This window comes from Hevea brasiliensis, chromosome 4 (assembly GCF_030052815.1).
Source record: "Hevea brasiliensis isolate MT/VB/25A 57/8 chromosome 4, ASM3005281v1, whole genome shotgun sequence".
NCBI classification, from domain to species: Eukaryota; Viridiplantae; Streptophyta; class Magnoliopsida; order Malpighiales; family Euphorbiaceae; genus Hevea; species Hevea brasiliensis.
The window spans coordinates 102,317,999-102,338,917 of NC_079496.1; the positions used below are offsets into that span (position 1 = coordinate 102,317,999).

At 31.8% G+C, this 20,919-nt stretch overlaps 3 protein-coding genes and 1 pseudogene across 6 annotated transcripts; 2 read left to right on the forward strand and 2 right to left on the reverse strand.

Moving 5' to 3' along the window:
* The first annotated feature begins 2,216 nt into the window (after window positions 1-2,216).
* Window positions 2,217-4,282, forward strand: LOC110663380 (uncharacterized). 2 transcript variants are annotated; one of them, XM_021822657.2, is made up of 2 exons: window positions 2,217-2,574; window positions 3,483-4,282. In XM_021822657.2, exons 1-2 carry the CDS (start codon window positions 2,373-2,375, stop codon window positions 4,130-4,132), a joined length of 852 nt encoding a protein of 283 aa, XP_021678349.2. In that variant the 5' UTR covers window positions 2,217-2,372; the 3' UTR covers window positions 4,133-4,282. The 2 variants fall into 2 exon arrangements, with proteins under 2 accessions (XP_021678349.2, XP_021678350.2); XM_021822658.2 differs by having other exon boundaries at window positions 2,217-2,568.
* A 347-nt stretch (window positions 4,283-4,629) lies between these two features.
* LOC110663377 (pentatricopeptide repeat-containing protein At2g20540) lies at window positions 4,630-6,382 on the reverse strand. Its single transcript, XM_021822654.2, has one exon. It carries the CDS (start codon window positions 6,380-6,382, stop codon window positions 4,751-4,753), a length of 1,632 nt encoding a protein of 543 aa, XP_021678346.2. The 3' UTR covers window positions 4,630-4,750.
* A 114-nt stretch (window positions 6,383-6,496) lies between these two features.
* LOC110663342 (putative pentatricopeptide repeat-containing protein At3g15130) lies at window positions 6,497-8,561 on the forward strand (annotated as a pseudogene).
* A 271-nt stretch (window positions 8,562-8,832) lies between these two features.
* LOC110663378 (serine/threonine-protein kinase AFC3) lies at window positions 8,833-13,882 on the reverse strand. Of its 3 annotated transcripts, XM_021822656.2 has the most exons (12): window positions 13,627-13,882; window positions 13,312-13,435; window positions 13,000-13,026; window positions 12,756-12,912; window positions 12,551-12,599; window positions 11,993-12,107; window positions 11,737-11,828; window positions 11,498-11,645; window positions 9,764-9,828; window positions 9,575-9,672; window positions 9,256-9,361; window positions 8,833-9,179 (listed from the first exon to the last, which is right to left on the reverse strand). In XM_021822656.2, the coding sequence occupies exons 1-12, from the start codon at window positions 13,711-13,713 to the stop codon at window positions 9,042-9,044; spliced, it is 1,206 nt and encodes a 401-aa protein (XP_021678348.2). In that variant the 5' UTR covers window positions 13,714-13,882; the 3' UTR covers window positions 8,833-9,041. The 3 variants fall into 3 exon arrangements, with proteins under 3 accessions (XP_021678348.2, XP_021678347.2, XP_058001750.1); XM_021822655.2 differs by lacking the exon at window positions 13,000-13,026; XM_058145767.1 differs by lacking the exons at window positions 11,993-12,107; window positions 13,627-13,882 and having other exon boundaries at window positions 12,756-13,026.
* Window positions 13,883-20,919: the final 7,037 nt, after the last annotated feature.

Sequence of the window (20,919 nt, forward strand, 5' to 3'; positions counted from 1 at the left end):
TTTTTAATAGCCAAACAATATAATAATTTTAATATATATATCAATTCAAATTATTTTTTCTCATTTCAATTTATATTTTAATTTTAATTGCTTTCAAATTATTTAGTTATTATTATTATTGAAATAATTTTGAAATTTATTGATTAATAACAATGTTGTGATAATTTTTCCTATTACATTTTTTTATTTTTAGTGTCTTTTTTTTAATTTTTATTTTATTATTAAAAATTAATATTTTCTTTTTAATTTTTACATGAGATATCTTCAATCTCTAATCAGCTACAATATTTTTTTTAATTAATTGAATTTTTTGAATTAAAATAAATACTTAAATTATTTTTAAATTTTTATATAGATATTAAAATTTATTAATTGAATTTTTAATTAATTAATTATTTATTTATTTATTTTAATATTTAAAACCATTATATGTTAAGAAATAAAATGATTTTTGCATAAATTTTACTTTTTTATTTTCAATTTAATTGTTTAGTTTGCATTCATTATAATTGTTTTTCTCAAATCAGTTTTAAGATTATATTATTTTATGATAAAATAAAATTTATTTTATTAATTTATTTGAGCTTTATTTTTTTTCTTATAAATACTACTTTAAAATGGTAAAATTTTGATTAAAATTATTATTTTTTGTTATAATAATAATAATAATAATAATAATAATTATTATTATTATTATTATTATTATTATTATTATTATTATTATTATCTTTTAAAATATTTATAAACTTTTTATAATATCTATTTAGAGTTGTTAGTCTATTAAATGTATAATTATAAATAATAAATAATTAAATTTACTTTGCTTATATTCAATTTATTTTTTAATAATTAAAAATATTTTAAAACAATATGCATACACATTATTTTTATATACTAAACCTATTACCTTAAGAATAATATTAGATATATTTTTTTTATTACTTTTTTAAACAATCATTACTATTATTTTCTTTTATTCTACAATGATTTTTTTTTGAGATTATATGTTTATTCTATGTATTATAATAAATAAATAATAAATATAATATTATTAATATTAATTTATTTAAAACTAAACTATATACACATAACTAATATAATATAATGAATGATTAAAATTTTTATATATTTTTAAAATAAAATTACATGTATTTTTTTAAAAAAAATATTTTTTTATTAATTATATATATATATATATATATATATATATATATATATATATATATATATATATATATATATATATAATTCACATATGCTGCATAGCACGACTTTTTAAAGGCTTGTTCTTAACTAATAAACAACATCACGTGAACTAGTTATTATTATTATTATTATGAGTGGAGCGTTGTTATCTATTTTCAGGATGCTATCGTAACATGAATAAAAAAATCAACAGTCCAAAAAAATTAAAAGCCTTTTTTTTTTCTTTTTTAAATTATAAGTCTACAAGGCCATCTCAACTTGAAAAAAAGTCTTATTCAAATCTAAAAAAACTAGTATAAATAAAAAGGCAAAAAGCACTATAAATTTTGCCTGATAGTTATATAAATTTTTAAATTTAAATTTAACTAGGATCATGTACAAAGAAGATATTTTAATGTACAGTGACTATCCTTTATGAATGTTTTGGGAAGATTTAAATTTAAGATAATTGATAGTCCACTCTCTTTTAATTTATTTTTAAAAAATTAAAAGGCTTATTTAATTTTTTTTAAATTTAAAAAACTTATTTATTTATTAAAAACTCATTTATTCATTAAAAGTTTATTATTATTTTTAATTTAATAAGCTTATTTAAATTCAAAATATGCCTTTTGCCAAATAAAAATAATCATTCAAAAGTTTTAAGTGAATAAATAAATATTTGTGAACTTAATAGAAAAAAAAAAAAGCTAAATTTCAAGAGCCAAAATATACTTAAAAAATTTAAAAATTCAATATTTATTTAGGGAGGATAATTTTTCCCGAACTCGATCCTATTCCTCCTGCTAAATCTTATATTGTATGGGATGAAAACAGAAAGAAGGTCTTTCCGTTTAACATTTTATTATTATTATTATTATTATTATTATTATTATTATTATTATTATTATTATTTTCTCTTAAAAAATACTTCAATATTATAATTTTAATATATATAATTTAAATTTGTAATTTAAATTTATTTTTTAATAAATATATATATATATAATATTAAATTGAGAAAAAAAAAAGGGTTCTGCAAAAAATCTACCCGTGAGAATTTTTTTCAGCAGAGAAAAGAGGCAATAGTGGCTATTGGATGCTTGATTTCTCCATATAATGGTATATTGGTAATATTGTGTGACTGACGGTAACGGTCTTCTTCTACGTTGTACACCAAAGCGGATATGGCAACGAACACCGCCGCTACCAGAGAATCTAGGAGGAGGAAGATCCTCGAGAGAGGCGCCGATCGATTAGCTCTTATCACTGATCGGACCCAAACCCTTCCATCAGAATCCGACGATAAGCCACATCCCGACTCATCTCAGCAATTCAATTCCCATCAGGACTCGCCACCTGATCTCTCCGATCGAATCACCGGTAAACGTCTGCCTCTCTCTCTCTCTCTCTCTCTCCCATCTGTTATTGTCAATTTTGTGTTTTGTGTAATTGCTTAACGGTGATTGAGGTGGTTGTTGATACTCTTCAAGATTGAAATGTCCATTCTTTTGTGCATTTTGGGGAAACTTACCTGAGCTGTGCGTTGTGTTTTGGTTATCAGATTTTGATGTGTGATAGCTATTATGGATATGCATCTATATTTGTGATATTGATGCAGTACAAATTGCAAAGTTTATAATCCCTTGTGTCGCCTGGAGCTCACTTCACAACCAAAGTTCTTGGTCAGGATTGCATATTTTCTGAAGGGTTTTTGCCGGTTTACAGAAACACACCCCATTACAGGAACTTTTTTCTGATAAGCCAGTAGAGGAAAAATGATTGCCATTCAATTTAGCTCAATCCATGGTAGTCACAGATGAGATTTACAAAAGTACTGTTCAAGAAAATAAAATCAATAGGTTGAATTGTCTGCTTTTGGAAGTTGAAAGTCTTGCTTTGCCTGATTTACATGTTCTTCAATGATTGTAGTTTTGTACTGTATTTGTTCCAGAGCATCCCTCTCTATCTCCAAGTGTATGTTTGGAGTTAAATTACTGTGGATTTTGGAATGGTGAGTAGCTAACTTAGTATGCTTATGGTGATTCCGGTCATTGAAAACTGGTTTCATTAAAATTGTACCTATATATTTGTTTTGGGGATTGGGGAGTTGTCCTTTGGGGTGGGCTGTAATGGGGATAATTAAGATGCATTAGGTGTAAATTGAGAGAGCGAGATAGAGAGGGTTTCCTGATCTCTATTTTTTTTTTAAATTAACTTACACATTCTCATGATGCATCTGATGGCAACTAAAATTTTAATGTTACTTCTTGCTCATGGGTTCTGATCATGTACAGCTTCTCGTAGTGGTGACAATGCGGGATTTGTTCCTATGTCACCAAATAATGATTCCACTATTGATGCTGGCCACATTGGAAGCCATATAGAACCTCCCTTGAGCACACATGCTGCGATTACTGAAACCTCAGTAGCTCCTGCTTATGGAGGCAGCAATGGACAATCATCTATAGTCTCATCAACAGATCAGAAGTCAACTTTGCCTACATCAAGCACAGTGCAACACCTAACAGGCCCAAATAGTTTTGTGACTCCGAGACAAATAAGCTCTGCCATTTCTGCATCTGAGAGCTCCCGCCTTTTTTCTTCTGTAGCTATAGCCCTTTTTGTTGTCTTATCGAATTTGGGATTCCCACTGCTAGGCAGCAACATAATAAGGAGCATCATAAGTTATAGGCCTCTTTATCTTGTTTTGCTGACAAGTCTGACACTTGTGCTTGCACGGCTTTTATTCAATAATCAGAGAGGTTTTGAAAGGGCTGTTGGAGGAGAACATAATATGCCTTCAACAAGCAAATACGACTGGGCCGAGCAAGCAGGCAAGGCTTTGGAAGTAGGTTTGGTGATGCAGAAGGCAATTGAGGCAGTATTCATGGATTGCAGTGTATACGTACTAATTGTAATTGCTGGCTTTACTTTTGTAAAGTGACTCAACTTCAACTACTTGATTTTGTAATTGCAACATGTACTAATTTATATCGATGTTGGATGGGATCCGGGTGAACCTATTAATTCTGCCTTGAACAGCACATGTTAATGTCTTTTTCGTTGCTAGATAAATTTATGATTGTTTCTAGTACGAGCCTTTAACATATAATTTGTGTCATTTAAGGAATATAAGTATCAGTTTACATAAGAGCTCTCTTTCAGCAGTTGAATAGTGCAGTGTACTTGATTAAGCCATTCAATACTGTGCATTGAAGTCTGGTAGTCTGAGGGGGATGGAGAGAGAGCCTTTTTTTTAAATGAGATATGTGGTTTAAGTATGAGATTGAGAGCTTCTAATTTGCCTAGAGATGGTTACTGTTCCATGAACAGTGGAACACTTGAACAGCTTCCAAGCAAATCCTGCTGACGCTGAACTCCCTTCAGTGTATATGAAAGGACTTGTGGTTAAAGAAGTAACCAAAGACTCAATGGATGATGTTTAGAAAAAACAACAGATGCTTTCCTTTGAAAAATGGTCGATCCATATAAAAAGATTGAAGAAAATCTTCAAGTTCGCAGCTACAACTTTTGCGACCTGAGGTTCTTAGCCTCAACTTAATCATTCACATCCATCCTCTGGCATTATTTCAATTATATATTGGGCAATATCCTGATTGAAAGCCAGCAGCTCCAGCAGCCAGATGATGTCTTTTGAAAATGGTTTTGAATGATCTCCTGATACAAATTCTTGAACAACATTGTTGACCTCAATCAAACTACACCCAGGAGTTTTCTTCATGCTCTTACTTCTTATAAGTTTCCGCATCCTTGACACATCCTCCCATTTGCCAAGATCTGCATATATATTGGAAAGCAACACATAATTCCCTGTATCATCCGGTTCGAATTTTTCTAGTTGCTCCATTGCAATGACAGCAATTTCAATATTGCAGTAAGTCTTGCAAGAACTTAATAAAGAACCCCATATCTTGGAATCTGGCTTCACAGGCATCTTCTCTATAATGTCGAGAGCCTGAACGAGGCATCCTGCACGTCCAAGAATATCAACCAAACTGCCATAATGCTCAATTTCTGGCTCTATACGAAAATCCTTTCTCATGGTATCAAAATACATTAACCCCTCCTGCCAAAAACCAGCATGGGCACAAGCTGATAAAAGACCCAGAAACGTAATGCCATTAGGTTTTATTTTTGTTTTCTTCATTATTTCAAACATTGCAATTGCTTCACGAGCTTTGCCGTGATTTGCCATCCCTGCGATCATTGTACTCCAAGAAATCACATCCCTTTCACGCATATGATCGAACAACTGGCAAGCTGGATCAACGCAACCACATTTTGTATACATTTCAATAAGAGCGTTGCAGATATTGGTTCTCCTCAATAGCCCATTTCTACCACAGTACATGTGTATCCATTTTCCAACATCAAGAGCTCCCAGCTGAGCACATGCTGGCAAGACAGAAACAATACTTGCTTCATCAGGCTCAATACCAACAACTTGCATCCTCCGAAACATATCTAATGCCTCCGCATACGACCCAATACGAGCATACCCAGAAATCATCGCCGTCCAAGATACTATAGTCCTATTAGGCATTGCATCAAAAACAGCTCTTGCCTTTCTCATTTGACCCAATCTAACATGCCCAGAAATAATACTATTCCATGAAATTGCATCTCTTTCATCCATTCCATCAAACAATTTATGTGCATCTAACAAATTATCACACTTCGCATACATATCAATCAGTGCATTCTCTGTGATAGGATGGGACTTCGGCCCAAATTTGAAGACATGGGAATGAACTTGCTTACCTAGATTATGGAACACAAGCCTTGCACAAGATTTTACCACAAAAGGGAATGTGAATTCGTCAGGAAAAATTGGATTTTTACTTCTTTGGGAATTTTGCCTCAGCATTTGCTTGTAAAAAGTGATTGCTAGGTCATAGATAGAGTTGTGTGTATAGGCTCTTATCATTGCATTGTACAAAAAGGCGTTTGGTTCTATGACTTGCTTAAAAAGCAAGCCTACATAATTCATATCCTCGCAATAATCACAAACATCTACCATTTTTGTTACTAGGAAGCTGCTTTGTGACAGTGAGTACTTGATAATAAGAGCATGGTATTTCTTCAGTTTTTCCATGTTCTTGCAATTCCGCAAAATGGGTACAAAGAGATTTTCCAGTTCTCTGATTTTCAAGGCACCGATTCCTTTTGCCATTAGTGACTGCAACGTAGAGAGTTTTGGTCTTCGATAAACGATGAACTGTTGTTCATTCTCAGGTTGAAAGAAAGGCAGAGACTTGCAGAGCTGTTGCGGCGCTGTTCGAAAAAAATGTTACTTCATCAAGGAGTGCAAGTGCATGGAGCCGTAGCAAAACAAGGACTCGGATTTCATTTGATGCTGAACAATGATCTTATAGACGTGTATGGGAAATGTGTTAGAATGGACGCTGCTTGTGCTGTGTTTGACAGAATGCTTGAAAGAAACGTGGTTTCTTGGACAGCTCTTATGTATGGACAGCTCTTATGTATGGACACATACAGAATGGCAATGCTGAAGAGTCATTATTTCTATTCTCTCAAATGGGATTATCTGGTGTAAAATCGAACGAGTTTACATTTTCAATGAATCTTAAAGCGTGTGGTATGTTGAATCTTTCTGACATTGGGATACAGATTCATGATATTTGTGTGAAAACTGGATTTGACATGATGATTGTGGTGGGCAATTCTATCGTTGATATGTGCTCGAAACAATTTTGTCTTCTCAATCACTCACTGCCGTTACTCTTCAGTTTTCTGTTGAGAAAGTGTGGAAGTATCAATTAAGCTGCCCACATGTTTTATTTTATGCCAGTTAGAAATATTATTAGTTGGAATTCAATGATAGCAGGATACACTATTGCAGGATTTGGTAAGAAAGCTGTAGTTTTGTTTCAAAAAATACTGGAAAATAGGCAAGCCCCAGACGAGTTTACATTTACAAGCACACTGAAGGCTTTTACTGATCTTGGTGCAATGAGGGAAGGATCCCAAATTCATGCTTTCTTGATCATTACTGGTTTTCCATATTTGATTACAACTAGTATTGCGGGTCTCTTATTGATCATTATGTGAAATGTGGGAAGTTTTGTGAAGCTCGCAGAGTGTTTGGTGAGGTTGAACAGAAGCATGTGATATCATGGAGTGCAATAATTCTTGGTTATGCTCAAGAAGGTAACCTAGCAGAAGCCATGGACTTGTTTAGGCAGCTTAGAGAGAGCGACATCCAAGCAGATGGATTTGTTCTGTCAAGCATGATAGGTGTGTTTGCTGATTTTGCACTCGTGGAGCAAGGCAAGCAAATGCATGCCTGCACCATTAAAGTCCCATCTGGTTTAGACATATCAGTATGCAATTCAATCATGGATATGTATCTCATATGTGGAGCAATGGATGAGACAGAGAGATTTTTTGCCGAAATGTCAACGAGAAATGTGATTTCTTGGACGATTATGATCACTGGCTATTGCTTGGTAATGAGGCTATCTGTCTCTTCAACAGAATGCAATCCGATAATATTGAGCCTGATGATGTTACTTGGCTGTACTTTCAGCATGTAGCCATTCTGGACTAATTGAAGAAGGTCAAGAATACTTCTATGGGTTGTGTAACGATCATAGGATGAAAGCTAGAGTAGAGCATTATGCTTGCATGGTTGATCTCCTTGGCCGAGCGGGGCGATTAAAAGGAGCTAAGGATATTATAGACAGCATGCCTCTAAAGCCAAATATAGGGATATGGCAGGCATTGTTCAGTGCTTGCAGAATGCGTGGAGACTTGGAACTGGGGAGAGAAGTGGGCGAGATTCTCCTGAGATTAGATGGTGATAATCCTGTCAACTATATGATGCTGTCAAATATTTATGCTGATGCTGGTTACTGAAATGAGTGCGAGAGAATAAGAGAATTAGTGAAGGCAAAGCTGGGTAGAGATTGACAAGGACACTTCTTCTATAGTGGAGATGACACACACCCACTCATAGAGAAAATACATGAAATCTTGAAAGAAATGGAGAAGAAGATGAAAGAAAGAGTTGGTTTATGTGTAAGGGGTGAAATATGCATTGCGTGATGTTGAAGAGGAATCAAAGGAGGAGAGCTTAAGAGTGCACAGTGAAAAGTTGGCAATTGGGTTGGCATTGGTTTGTGGTGGCTGGAAAGAGAGGGGAAGGGTGATTCGTGTCTTCAAAAGCTTGAGAGTTTGTGTCATTTGTCACCAGTTCATCGAGGGTTTATCGAAAATCCTGAAAGTTGTGTTTGTGGTGAGAGATGCTAATAGATTTCATAGGTTTGAGAATGGACTCTGTTCTTGCAGAGATCATTAGTGATTTCTCATCAAATGGAATTTCTGACGAATTTCAGCTTAGTCATTTACAATTAATGAATAGTAACAGTATGCAAATCAGTTTCCTCTCAAAGAAGTGCAGCCAAAAATGATTGAAAACAAGTTTGATTTCTGTTAATAAAAAAAATTGCCAGTTAAACTTCATGTTATATCTCAAATTGCCTATCCTGGTTATTTTGTGAATATATCTTTAGAATAAGATAGAAAATTTCAGAAGCTGTTGTAAATGAACAATGATTCAATTATGAAGAAACAAAAGCGTTTTTCCATTATACTCCTAACTAGCTGTTGAAATATAATAAGATTTATTACTATTGCACAAAGGTAGCAATGTCATGGACCTGTTTCAACTTGGCCAAGGAAAAACTCCTCTCGCATAAAAGGAATACTTACATTAAATTCATATTTGTACAAATACAAGTGATCTGCACGACCCATGGTCTGAGCAAGAGTAAACAATTGATGTCCTCATGGCTCATGGTGAGGTTTCCTTAAGTTGGAATCTTAAAAAACTGATGATTAAGAGCTTGGTTAGCTGTTAGACGTTCAGATGGCTCATACTCCAATAAACCATGCAACAGACCTATGAGCGAGGACCTAGAGCTCTCTACATGTTGAGATAACATATCCTGCATCAACAACAATGAAATCTCACTGACTTAATATATACAGAAAGAAACAGATTCCAAAACAAAGAAGAAGAACCTTGAGATGATCAAGCTTCCTCACAGCTCTGATGCTCTCCCTAGAAACTGCTCCTTCAGGCCAATTCAGTCTTGATCCCCTTTTGAAATATTTTTCAGCCCCCCGGCTGCATGTAACCAATGAAAGCAAAAAGTCAGTAAAATATATAAAATTTATTTCTTCATCCATTAACAGTTTGACTAATCTTTTAACAGCTAGCAAGAACAATGAATGGGAAGACACAAACATTATGACGGCTTTGCACAATAAATCAATTTAAGCATGCCAACATCATCGAACAAATACCAAGTTTCTCCCTTAAATTTCAGAAGGAACTTACTTAGCCTTTTGAATCATGTGCTCTGGCAGAGGCCCCAATACCCTCTCCATCATTGCCAAATGTTCCAAGTTCTCATGTGTCCGGAATAGTGCTTCACCCTAACACAAAAATTCCTGAAGCTTTAGTCTCTAATGAGAAATTCCAAATTAGAATCAGGATCATATAAATATACAGAAATACAGGACGAACCAAGCATAACTCTACAAGTATACAACCAACACTCCATAAGTCGCATGGATAAGTCCAACCTAGACCTGGAACAAAAGGGTATAGCCCAAGTCAGAAAACAAGATTTGAGTACAGAATGGTGCAATTAATCAGCACTTGACCCCAAGGAAATCCTATATTCTAGTACAAAAGCAAAACCAGGTATGAAGGACACCAAGCTAATAGGAGTAAAAAACAATTTCAAGACTGATTTGTTTCATGATAAAAGACATCAAGCAGTGGTATCAATTGAGGCCAGTAATAACAGTCAACTATGTAAACCTTGAATCTATCCCAAGCAGAGATCACACCATCAATTTCATTTAGCCAACATATTTATATTTGTTATGACTCAATGCACATGCCTCATTCATCAACTTGGCATTTTTCTATTCACAGGAGACACGATTTATAATACAAAACTTGGACCATTCATAACTGAGATACAGCTGGTATAAATGTTGATAAAAAGAACTATTAAATTCAAAGTTTAGCTCTTACTTTCTATCAGAGAGAATGAGAGATATGAGACTTCTTCTAGAAAGTTACTCTTTCTTCCTCTTCTTAAGGCTTCGCTGCTGTTGCTGCTTATTGTTCTTTGTTCTTACTTCTTCTCTTTCTCTTTTTTTCTTCTTTGTATACTAACATCCTAGGTTCCCTTATTTTATTAAAAAGAAAGATTAGGAAAAATAAGAAGAAATGAACAGGAACTTCTTTTTCTTTCCTTTGATTTTGCATTAAGCATGGTGAAATGGAATCGCTTGATTTAGGGACCCAAAACGCATTTCAAGCAATTTGGGATGCAAATGTCTCTTGTTTTGGAACACGCGATTTGGGTCGCGGAACCCAGGGGGTTAAGGAGGCAACTATGTTCTATCCTAAAATGAAAAGAAACACTCAAAAGATAGTTGCAAAATTCAACCCTCAAAATTTCCTAAATATAACCATGAAGATAGTCTGTGATGAGTGCTCTTAATACATCACACTGGGGTTGGGTAAAAGGTGCAGAACAAGTTGCCAGATAAAAAATTTACAATGATCAAGGTTGAAAGGGATGTGAGATTCAAATCCTCACAAAAAGAAGGTATTATTCCAGTGCAATCAAACAATTGTTCTTACTTTATATCCAGAAATGAAAGGGAAAAAAATATATATATATCAGACGATAGATGCAAAGTCCATAACTTTTTTACAAGAGTCAACCCTCAAAATTCCCTAAACATAACCATGTAGATAGTCTGTGATGAGTAGTCTTAACACATCACATTGGGGTTGGGTACAAGTCGCAGAATAAGTTGCCAGATAAAAATTTCCAGTGATCAAGTTTGAAAGGACTATTTAAAGGGCAAATCTTCACAAAAAGAAGGGACTCGTTCCAGTGCAATCAAACATTTGCTATTAGTTTCTATCCTATTGGGTTTTTTTTTTTGGTATGGGGGGGTGGTGAAGCTCAGAAGATACATGAAAAATCCATACCTTTTACAAAATTCAACCCTCAAAATTCCCTAAAACTAACCCTGTAGATAGTCTGTGATGAGCGGCCTTAATACATCAAATTGGGGTTGGGTACAAGGTGCAGAATAAGTTGGCATATCTAATTTCCCATAACCCTCTACCAATCAACAAGCTTTGTGTGCTTGGCACAAGAACACAACATGAATAAAAAGGAAACAAAGGCAAAAGTCCATTTTCATTGCCAGCACAGTAACTTGTTACCTAGAATAACCTCAGGGGCTCGGTAATGTCTTGTGGAAACAATGGAGCTATGGTTTTGATTATCAAATGCAGTACTACCAAAATCAATCAGCTTAATGGCACTTGACTTTGGCAAGCACCTGAAATGCGTTTCATCTGAAGAATTTTTCTGCACCATTTCAAGCATTTTTTATCGTTATAACCATGTCTATATCCAAATCTATAATGATAATATTTTTCGATTGAGAAAGGCCAAATACCTTGCAGCCCGGGACCTTCATATATTCAGAAGACACAAGAAGTATATTTTCTGGCTTCAGGTCAGTATGAATTAGGCGTAAATCATGCATATCTGCCAGATATGATAAATCATATAAAAGATGTTACACAATGGGGATGAAATATCAAAAGCAATCCTGCCCCTGGATAAAGAATACAGGCCAAGAAACAGAATGGAGAGATTGATCAGGATAGATGAGAATGTAATAAAACAGTATGCAAGAACAATCCACACACATGCTACAGATTCCAATAGCTGACGTCCAAATTCCCGAACAAGATCCACAGGGAATGGGCAGTATTTATTTCTCTTTAGAAAATCAAATAAACTTGGTCCAAGCTTCTCAAATACCTGGTAACATCATTAAAATGCATTCAAAGGAAGGTTTCTGTTTAGTTATCAGCTTGCTGAATGAAGTCAATGTCAACAAATCACATTTAAACTAACCCTACTGATTAAACAAATATATTACATCTTACATTATCTTAACGAACCAATCCAGTAAAAGCTCTAGAAGAGAAAAAAAAAAAAAAAGTCAAAAAGAAAAGAGGGCCATGCACATTTAGGCATATATTACAATAATTAACAAGAGCAACCACAGAGAAATGAGACAAAATTTACTCCAAAAATGATAGTAGGGATAGTTGTTAAAGTGGAGATCAATTAGAATCCAGCACCTTCTTAGGCATTAAAAGCAAAACCGACTACTGAATCCATTACAATATTCCTAAGAAAAAGACTGGCAATAATAAAAGAAATTAGAACAAAATGACAGGCGCCATTGGAATACTTACAATACAAATGTGATTGCGGTAATCAAACCAGTTTTGAATCTGCACGCAGCTGTATGAGGGAAATAACATGCAGGACAATGAGAAAATGTGGCAGGTTGAGTGAAGATATGCAGAAGCAACTATTCTATCAACTGAAACCCAGAAAATATGAGTGAAGATATGAACAAGCAACTATGTTGTCAACTGAAATCCAGAAAATATGTACCGTGAGCCACTAGCTTTATCATTTTTAGCAAGATGATGAAGTATGTCAACTTCAATCATGGCTGCATCACGATATTTACTTATGCTACGAACTACTTTGATAGCCACATACTCCCGTGTTTGACGATCCCAACATTCCAAAACTCGGCCAAAAGTGCCTACAACACTAGCAATTTGCTGAGTAGTACAAGCAGAGTCACAAAAATTTACGATCTTGTATATAGCATTAGCACTTGGCTGCTAACCTTCACCCATCTTGCTGAGTATTTTATCTGTTACGGAATATTGATGAGATGAAATGAAGTTCTTCGTCAGAAATGAGAACAGAATATATATATATATATATATATATATATATATATATATATATATATATATATATATATATATATATATTGCACTAAAATTTAGATAATAACCCAATTTTAACTCCAAATTTTCAAAAATTTGATTTCCCAGCCAATTTCTCAATACTAAGCTAAAGTTCGCTGCATACCAAAATGGGAATCTTATAAAGTACCAAAAGAACAAGTAAAATGAGTGAAATTAAAACATACATCGTGGAGTTAGATTCTCCCCAAGATTAAACACGTAATGCCCCTCACGATCGTCGTCCCTTTTCGGTGGTGAGGCATGCCTTGAGGCCCTTTCGTTTCCAGTCACCACCAGAGCTCTTTGCGCCTACAGACATCCAGCAAACAAAACCACGCCCAGCTAAGTTAGATAGCCCGAACATTGATTAATTCTTATCCATCCAAAAACCCTAAAACTATAGCACAATCCTTTGTGCCCGCTCGCAGTTCGAGACTCGTGAACCCTCTCTAAGAAAACCCTAACCCTAGCCCTAATTGAAGACCCGCAAACTAACCCACCTCTAGTTCAGATGGGCCCACGTCCCAGGCGAGGCGAGGCCGTTTCCTGATTCGCTCCTTTTTCATTTTCTCAACTTCCGTCACCATACTCAACCAAGCAAGCAAGCAAATGATCTCACTGTTCGAGCTACAAAGACATCTGCAACACAAATTTCTAAGACATTGAAGAAAATTAGGGTTTTGCTGTTGAGACAGACTTTGGAGGTAAGGGTCGAGAAAAGAATAGTTAATGTTCCTAAAATAGCATTAGCATCGTATCTTCAGGAGGCTTTTATTATTATTATTTTTTTCTTTAATTTACAAATTTTACCTAATATTATATTTTAATTCATAAATTTTAAAAAATTAATTATTTAATTCATAAAATTCATATTACATTACATTTTAATTTTTAAATTCTAAAAAATATTTAATTTTGTAATTTTAATATATATAATAATTTAATAAAAAATAAATTATTATATATATTAAAATTATAAAATTAAAATATAATATAATATAAAATTTAAAAATTAAATAATTAATTTTTAACAATTTAAATATAAAATTATTTTCAATAATAGAGCGAAGTGCTTTTTTTTCAAATATAAATTTATTTTAAAAAATAAAATTTAATTAAATTTTATATAATTTATGTTTATATGATTTTAATTAAAATTTATTTATTCTTAGTTTTGAATTATTTTTAATTATAAAATTAAAAATTATGATTAACAAATATATAAATTAATTAATAAATATATTTAATTAATATAAAATAAATTCAAATATCTAAGAGATCCATGCTCGACCAAGAATGACAATCGCCATTTTTTTTTAATCGAAATGAATGACAATTGCTTTAAAATGATGGATGCTAATTATGAAAATTATTTTTTACTTCTGATTTTAAAAATATTTCATTTTTTATAAAAATAAAAATAAAATGAGAAAAACTAATTAATTTATCAATAATAAAATAACTTTCTAATTTAAAATTTTAAAATATTATTTATAATTTTATGATTAGAAAATAAATTATAATAAAATATAATTAATTTTTTTTAATTTAATACCTATTATTATTGTAAATAAATTATTTCTTAAATAAATATTTTTTAATTAGAAAATATTATAATATAATTTTAATTATATAAAGTTATTATTTTTGAAATAAGACTCTTGTTATAAAAGAAAATGATGAAATTCCCAATCTTAATTAATATTTAAATATTTTTCAGTTTTTAAAAAAAATATTTCTAAAAAACTATTTGAATTTCCTCAAGAGACCATAATTCAAATTTTTTTATAATTTTTTTTAATAATAACTGTATTTAACATTAATGAATAAGATTTAATTTAATAATTCAAAATACAATGAGTAATTATAAAAGATTTTAAAATTATTTTATCAAAAGTAAAATAATATTATTTTATTTATTTAATATAAAATTTGAATTTACTAAATTTTTATTATTTTATTTTACCTATTTATATAAATTAATATTTATTTTTTTATAAAACATATAATAAAATATGTATTTTAAATTAATAATGAATTACATTATTATATTTAATAATAAAAAATATAAAAATACCATTCATTATTATTAATTTAAAATAATATTTTATTATGTTAATATATATATATATATATATATATATATATATATTTTCCCTTACATACGGTATAGAGAGATTTTTTTTAAACTAATGTTAGTTATATTAACAAAAGTCTATATGGTTGTGAGAATGTGGCCGCGTTATTTTTGTGGGCTCAAAATTTTAATAATATTGTATTAGTCACAAAGACTAGTTAAAAATTTTGTCATTCAAGGAACAATAAGACATCTGCCTATATATGAAAGCTAAATCTTAGAAATCGACAAATAACATTTTAAAAGATTAAAGCACATTAAAAGAATTAAATTAATATAATTTTAAAAATAATAAAATAATTTATTGATTAGTTTTTTTCAAAATTTAAAATTAAATTATGTATATTTTTATATCATTTATCAAACATAATATATATATATATATATATATATAATCATCAAGTAGCATTTTAGAAAATTTCACTTAATATAATTTAAAATATAATAAAAATAATATATTAATTAACTTATTCATTTATTTTAAAATTAAATAGCACAAATCTTTATACCATTTATCAAATATAAAGTTATATTAGTTGCTATTAAAAATATAAAATATTATACCAATGACCTTTAAGCTTTTAGCTCAATGTAACTAGAGTCGTTTTCAAACCCAAGAGGTCTCGAGTCTGAATCCTAATTGGGAGCTATTTGTATTAAAAAGTTATATGAAAAGTACTATATTAATTATTATATTTTTATAAAAAAATATTTAGAAATAAATAGTTAATAGTCATTTAAAAAATGAAAATTAAATTTTATTTCGATAGGCAAATAATTATTTAAAATTTTAATACAAATTTAAATTGTATTTAATATAATTAATTAAAATATAGAATTAAAATATTTAGTATAATTTTAAAATTATAAAATAAATATTAAATTATGATATTAAAATAAAATAAAAATTAATTCGCGCAAGGAGCAGACAAAACTACTAGTTGATTTTGGGAGTAAGTTCTTGAATCTATGCCTGTGAAAAATTATACAATGAAATCGATATGTGTACAATAGTTTCATTATAACCATTGATTATAGTGGGTTTCACATAAGTCTCAATGGTTACAATAAAATCGTTATATATATTTATCAATTTAATCGAATAAAATTTTCCCACATGGAGAACCTAACCACTAATATCATTTAGAAACATAATAAAAAAGCTACTTATAGATTAGGGAGGTGTTGGGTACCTTGGCATGCTTGATCATAAAACAAGTCTCTATTTAATTATTTTCTTGTGCTTAAATTATTTAAGTCAAATTATTCTAGTTTTAACTTTCAAATGTATCATATTGTATGTGAAATTAAGATGTTTTGGCTTTGCATACAATTTTTTCTTCTCATCATTTTTTTCTTTACTCTCCTTGAGCAGCAAATACTTTAGCTCATGATATTGTGAAGGAGACATTTACAACTCCTGAATCTTTATTTGCTTTTCTGCACTCAAGGTCATGGAGTAAGCCTTATTTACTAATGGAAAAGGATCTATTACTAGTACTTAATTCCTAACATGATCATAGGAGCTATTAAGGCCCATAAGAAATTGCATAAGCTTTGCATCATTATCAATGTGAGCAATTGCTTTAGAAGCACCACATTCATGATTGGGAATGGTTTGAGACATGCCATTTCATCCATAATTTCTTCATTTTGGTAAAATAAACCATAATAGGCATGTTTCCCTGACTAAGAGAATAGATTTCTCTATTCAACTGATACAGTTAAGGGCCATTGCTTCCTCCGAATCTTTGGGCTAATTCATCCCAAATATTCTTAGCAGAAGTCACATAAAGGATAGCCTCAACTATCTCTTTAGAGATGGAATTAAGAATCCAAGTTGTGACCATACTATCCACTTTTAGCCATTTTTCAAGCTCTTCAGAATCATTATCAGGTTTCTTGCATTTGCCATTAATGAAACCAAGTTTATCTTTGGCTCTTAGTGAAATCAACATAGATCTACTCTAGGTTAGGTAGCTATAGCCAATAAGAAGCACACTTATTAGAGACGTGCTAGGATGATTCGAATTCTACAGATGCATTTGATCTTGATCTCTTCCTCCTTCCTGACTAGTTGATCTAGCCATTGTAACAATCAACAAAGATCAATTAAATTGATGAACAGAAAAACACGCTTATCAGATAATGCTATAAAGAAGCGATCAATGGCTCTGATACCGTGATCAAATCTTGAAAAAAATACTAAAGAACTTAATTTGGGAGAAAAGAAATTTATTCATTTCTCATTGTATTTAACATGCTATACATAATGTTCTTATATATAAGTAGAACAGAGATTCTAGAAACTATCTAACTAACTGGTATAGCTGGAGAGAAGCTTAACTAACTCGTACAGTTGGAGAGAAGCTTTCCACCAAACCCAACAAACAGTAATAAACTACCGCAGCCTAACTAATTTCGCTTTTATATTGCTCTCGATGCATTCTAAGTGTTATTGCAACACACCAGTTTATTCGTCCATGTTGCACACCATTTTACTAAAAAATGTTGTGCATCGTTTTTGCTAAGTCTCACAACTTTGGGTTGCTCCCCTGTATAAATTAGCAAGCAATCAATCTTCAGCTGACTTGCAAGTAATCCATCTTTAGCTGACTTGCTGCCTTGCTTATATCTTTATCACATTTGGCTCTTTTACCATCCAAGGATGCATATCATGTCCATATTTTTGTGTTGATCAATGGTATTTGCTGCTTTTTCTTAAAAAAAAAAAATAATAAGGTAGATAGATTGGAAGAAGCATTCAATAGTTAAGGGTGGGGTTGCTAAAGCAGAGAATCCAAAAACAATTGAAACCCAAAACTTTGGTTGTGATTTTAACAACCTCACTTTAGCTAGTTAGTACATTCTACTATTCCAGTGACTAATTTCAGTCCAGACGATCAGAATGTCTGGAACTATATTTAAACTAGAGTGAGAAGTCATAAATAAACTAAATAATAATTAAAAAAATTAAGAAAAAATTTTAGAAATAAAATGCAATGAAGTTAAATGAGCCGTAGCTACAGCAATGGGTAACCCTAACAGGAAATAGCTGTAAAGATAGTTAGCAATGCTAGACCTGTGAGGAACTCTGTGAAATAATTTTTGAGACTCCAGTAAAGAGTTATTGAGCCTTATAATTTTTTATTAGCTCTAGGTTTAAGTGACCCAATCACATTGTGCCAAGTGTCAAACCTATATTTAATCTTGATTTTAATCATCTTACATGATTAAAAACATTTGGCAAGCTTATGTGTAATCCCATGTGTCACCATCTCATGGTGCCACGTGTCACACTGTGAAATGACCAAAATGCCCCTGTGTCTTAATTTTGAGTTCTCAACCCAAAATAATTATTTCTCTTCTTCTAATTAATTTATATCAAATATAAATTAATTAATTAATCTCTATTAATTAATTTCTCATTAATTAAATTCATATTTAAACACTTTAAATATAAATTTAACTTATACTATACATCCAATAATCTAGATTTGGTTTCAAGTCATGCTAGGGACTTTGCAATTTAATTGCAAACCAAACCTATTTAATTAATCAATTAAACTCTTTAATTAATTAATTAAATCATATTTAAATAGGTGATAACTTGTGTATGTGTGTGACTTACTAGGCTCATCACTAATTGGCAATGAGATATGATATCAACTCTTAATATCATCAGAACTCTTTCTTACCATAAATGATTTCTCTAAATCATTTTATGAATTTCATAGACCATGGTTAACACCTAGCATAGCATGCCATGGCCACCCAATTAGTAATAAGGTTTACCTTAAATGAACCTATAATCATATGTTACCATGCACTAGAATCTCTCTGTTATAAAATCCCAACTCAAGCTGGAGTCATGGTTTATGTCAAACTCCATTTGCTATGAACATTATGTTCTCTTTTAATTCCAGTTCTTGATTAAAAAGATTTTTTCATCAGAAACTCTTTTCTGAATAAATCTATCTGTCCTGGCCAGGAACTTGAAACATCAAGAACAATTAAATGAACATAGGATTTTATCTCTATTTACTTAGAGGAACAGATTCCATCTTGATCAACACCTACCTCCATATATAACTAGTAGGAGCCAACACATGCCCATATACCCATACATAGTACAAGTATGAAAGCAGTATCAAACTCAAACTACCTATATACAAGATAACTGTGCTATCTCATGTCTAAAGATTATATGCACTGATATGATTTATGACAAAACATTGACAAGAGTAAACTCCATGTGCTTGTCATAAGTGTCACTGGTTCGGCCTACTTATCATTTATAAGTGCCTATCATGTTTGTTATATGGCATGAGACTCACCATTCCATCTTATTCATATCTCATATAAATAACTTGGGAACAAACATGAATACAATCTTTCTGGATAAGTCATGTCCTTATTATGAAGTATCCTCGATTGTGAACCTATTTATGATACTTTGTGCTAGAAATATTGTCACTCATATTCTTAACAACTTAAGAATAATATTTCTAATAAAATATCAATGGAACTTTTCTATTACACATAAATATATTATGTAAACGGAAAAGTGGAAATGCCTTTTATTAATAAAAATATGTACAAGATACATACTAAATGATATGCTCTAGGGCATACTACTAACAATCTCCCACTAGCACTAGAGCCATTCATTACAATATCTTAGACCTATCTTCTCAAGATGTCGGTCTAACTGAGTCTGTGACATAGGCTTAATGAATGGATTAGCTGGATTTTGAGTTGATGCTATTTTCTGCATGGCTACATCGCCTCGCCCAACTATTTCTCTGATAATGTGGTAGCGCCTTTCTATGTGTTTGGATTTCTGGTGAGACCTTGATTCCTTAGCCTGTATGACTGCTCCATTGTTGTCACAGTGTAATGGAACTGCTGACTTAATGGAAGGAACTACTATAAGTTCTGTCATGAACTTCTTTATCCAAACAGCTTCCTTTGCAGCATTTGATACAGCAATATACTCAGCCTCTGTAGTGGAATCTGCAGTCGTGCTCTGTTTGGAACTCTTCCAACTGACTGCACCTCCATTACAAATGAACACATATCCAGAGGTAGACTTTCTATCATCGATATCTGATTGGAAGTCAGAATCAGTATAACCATCCAATTACAAGTCTCCACCCCCATAAATCAATAATAAATCCTTAGTTCTTCTCAAGTACTTAAGGATATTCTTAACAGCTATCCAGTGTTCCAAACCTGGATTGGATTGATACCTGCTAGTCAAACTAACAGCATATGCGATATCCGGCCTAGTACACAACATTGCATACATTAAACTTCCAATAGCCGAAGCATATGGAATCCTAGCCATCTTATCTCTTTCTTCAGGTGTCTTTGGAGACATCTCTTTAGAAAGATGGATACCATGTCTCACTGGTAACAATCCTCTCTTGGAATCAAGCATGTTAAACCTCTTTAACACCTTTTCCAAGTATAGACTTTGGGATAAACCAATTATTCTTTTCGCTCTATCTCTATAGATGCGAATCCCAAGAATATAGGTGCCTCCCCTAAGTCTTTCATGGAGAATGTATTTGACAACCATGTATTTGACAACCATACCTTTATAGTCGTCAATATACCTGTGTCATTACCCATCAACAGTATGTCATCCACA

Bases quoted from the DNA above. Each gene is read 5' to 3' on its own strand.
- LOC110663380 (XM_021822657.2), top strand. From the start codon at position 2,373: ATGGCAACGAACACCGCCGCTACCAGAGAATCTAGGAGGAGGAAGATC. The intron at 2,575-3,482 runs GTCTGCCTCTCT...GATCATGTACAG, and splicing joins CGATCGAATCACCGGTAAAC to CTTCTCGTAGTGGTGACAAT.
- LOC110663377 (XM_021822654.2), bottom strand. From the start codon at position 6,382: ATGGCAAAAGGAATCGGTGCCTTGAAAATCAGAGAACTGGAAAATCTC.
- LOC110663378 (XM_021822656.2), bottom strand. From the start codon at position 13,713: ATGGTGACGGAAGTTGAGAAAATGAAAAAGGAGCGAATCAGGAAACGG. The intron at 11,829-11,992 runs GTGTGTGGATTG...CATATCTGGCAG, and splicing joins GCTATTGGAATCTGTAGCAT to ATATGCATGATTTACGCCTA. The intron at 9,673-9,763 runs GTTCGTCCTGTA...TTTTTGTGTTAG, and splicing joins TACTTGTAGAGTTATGCTTG to GGTGAAGCACTATTCCGGAC.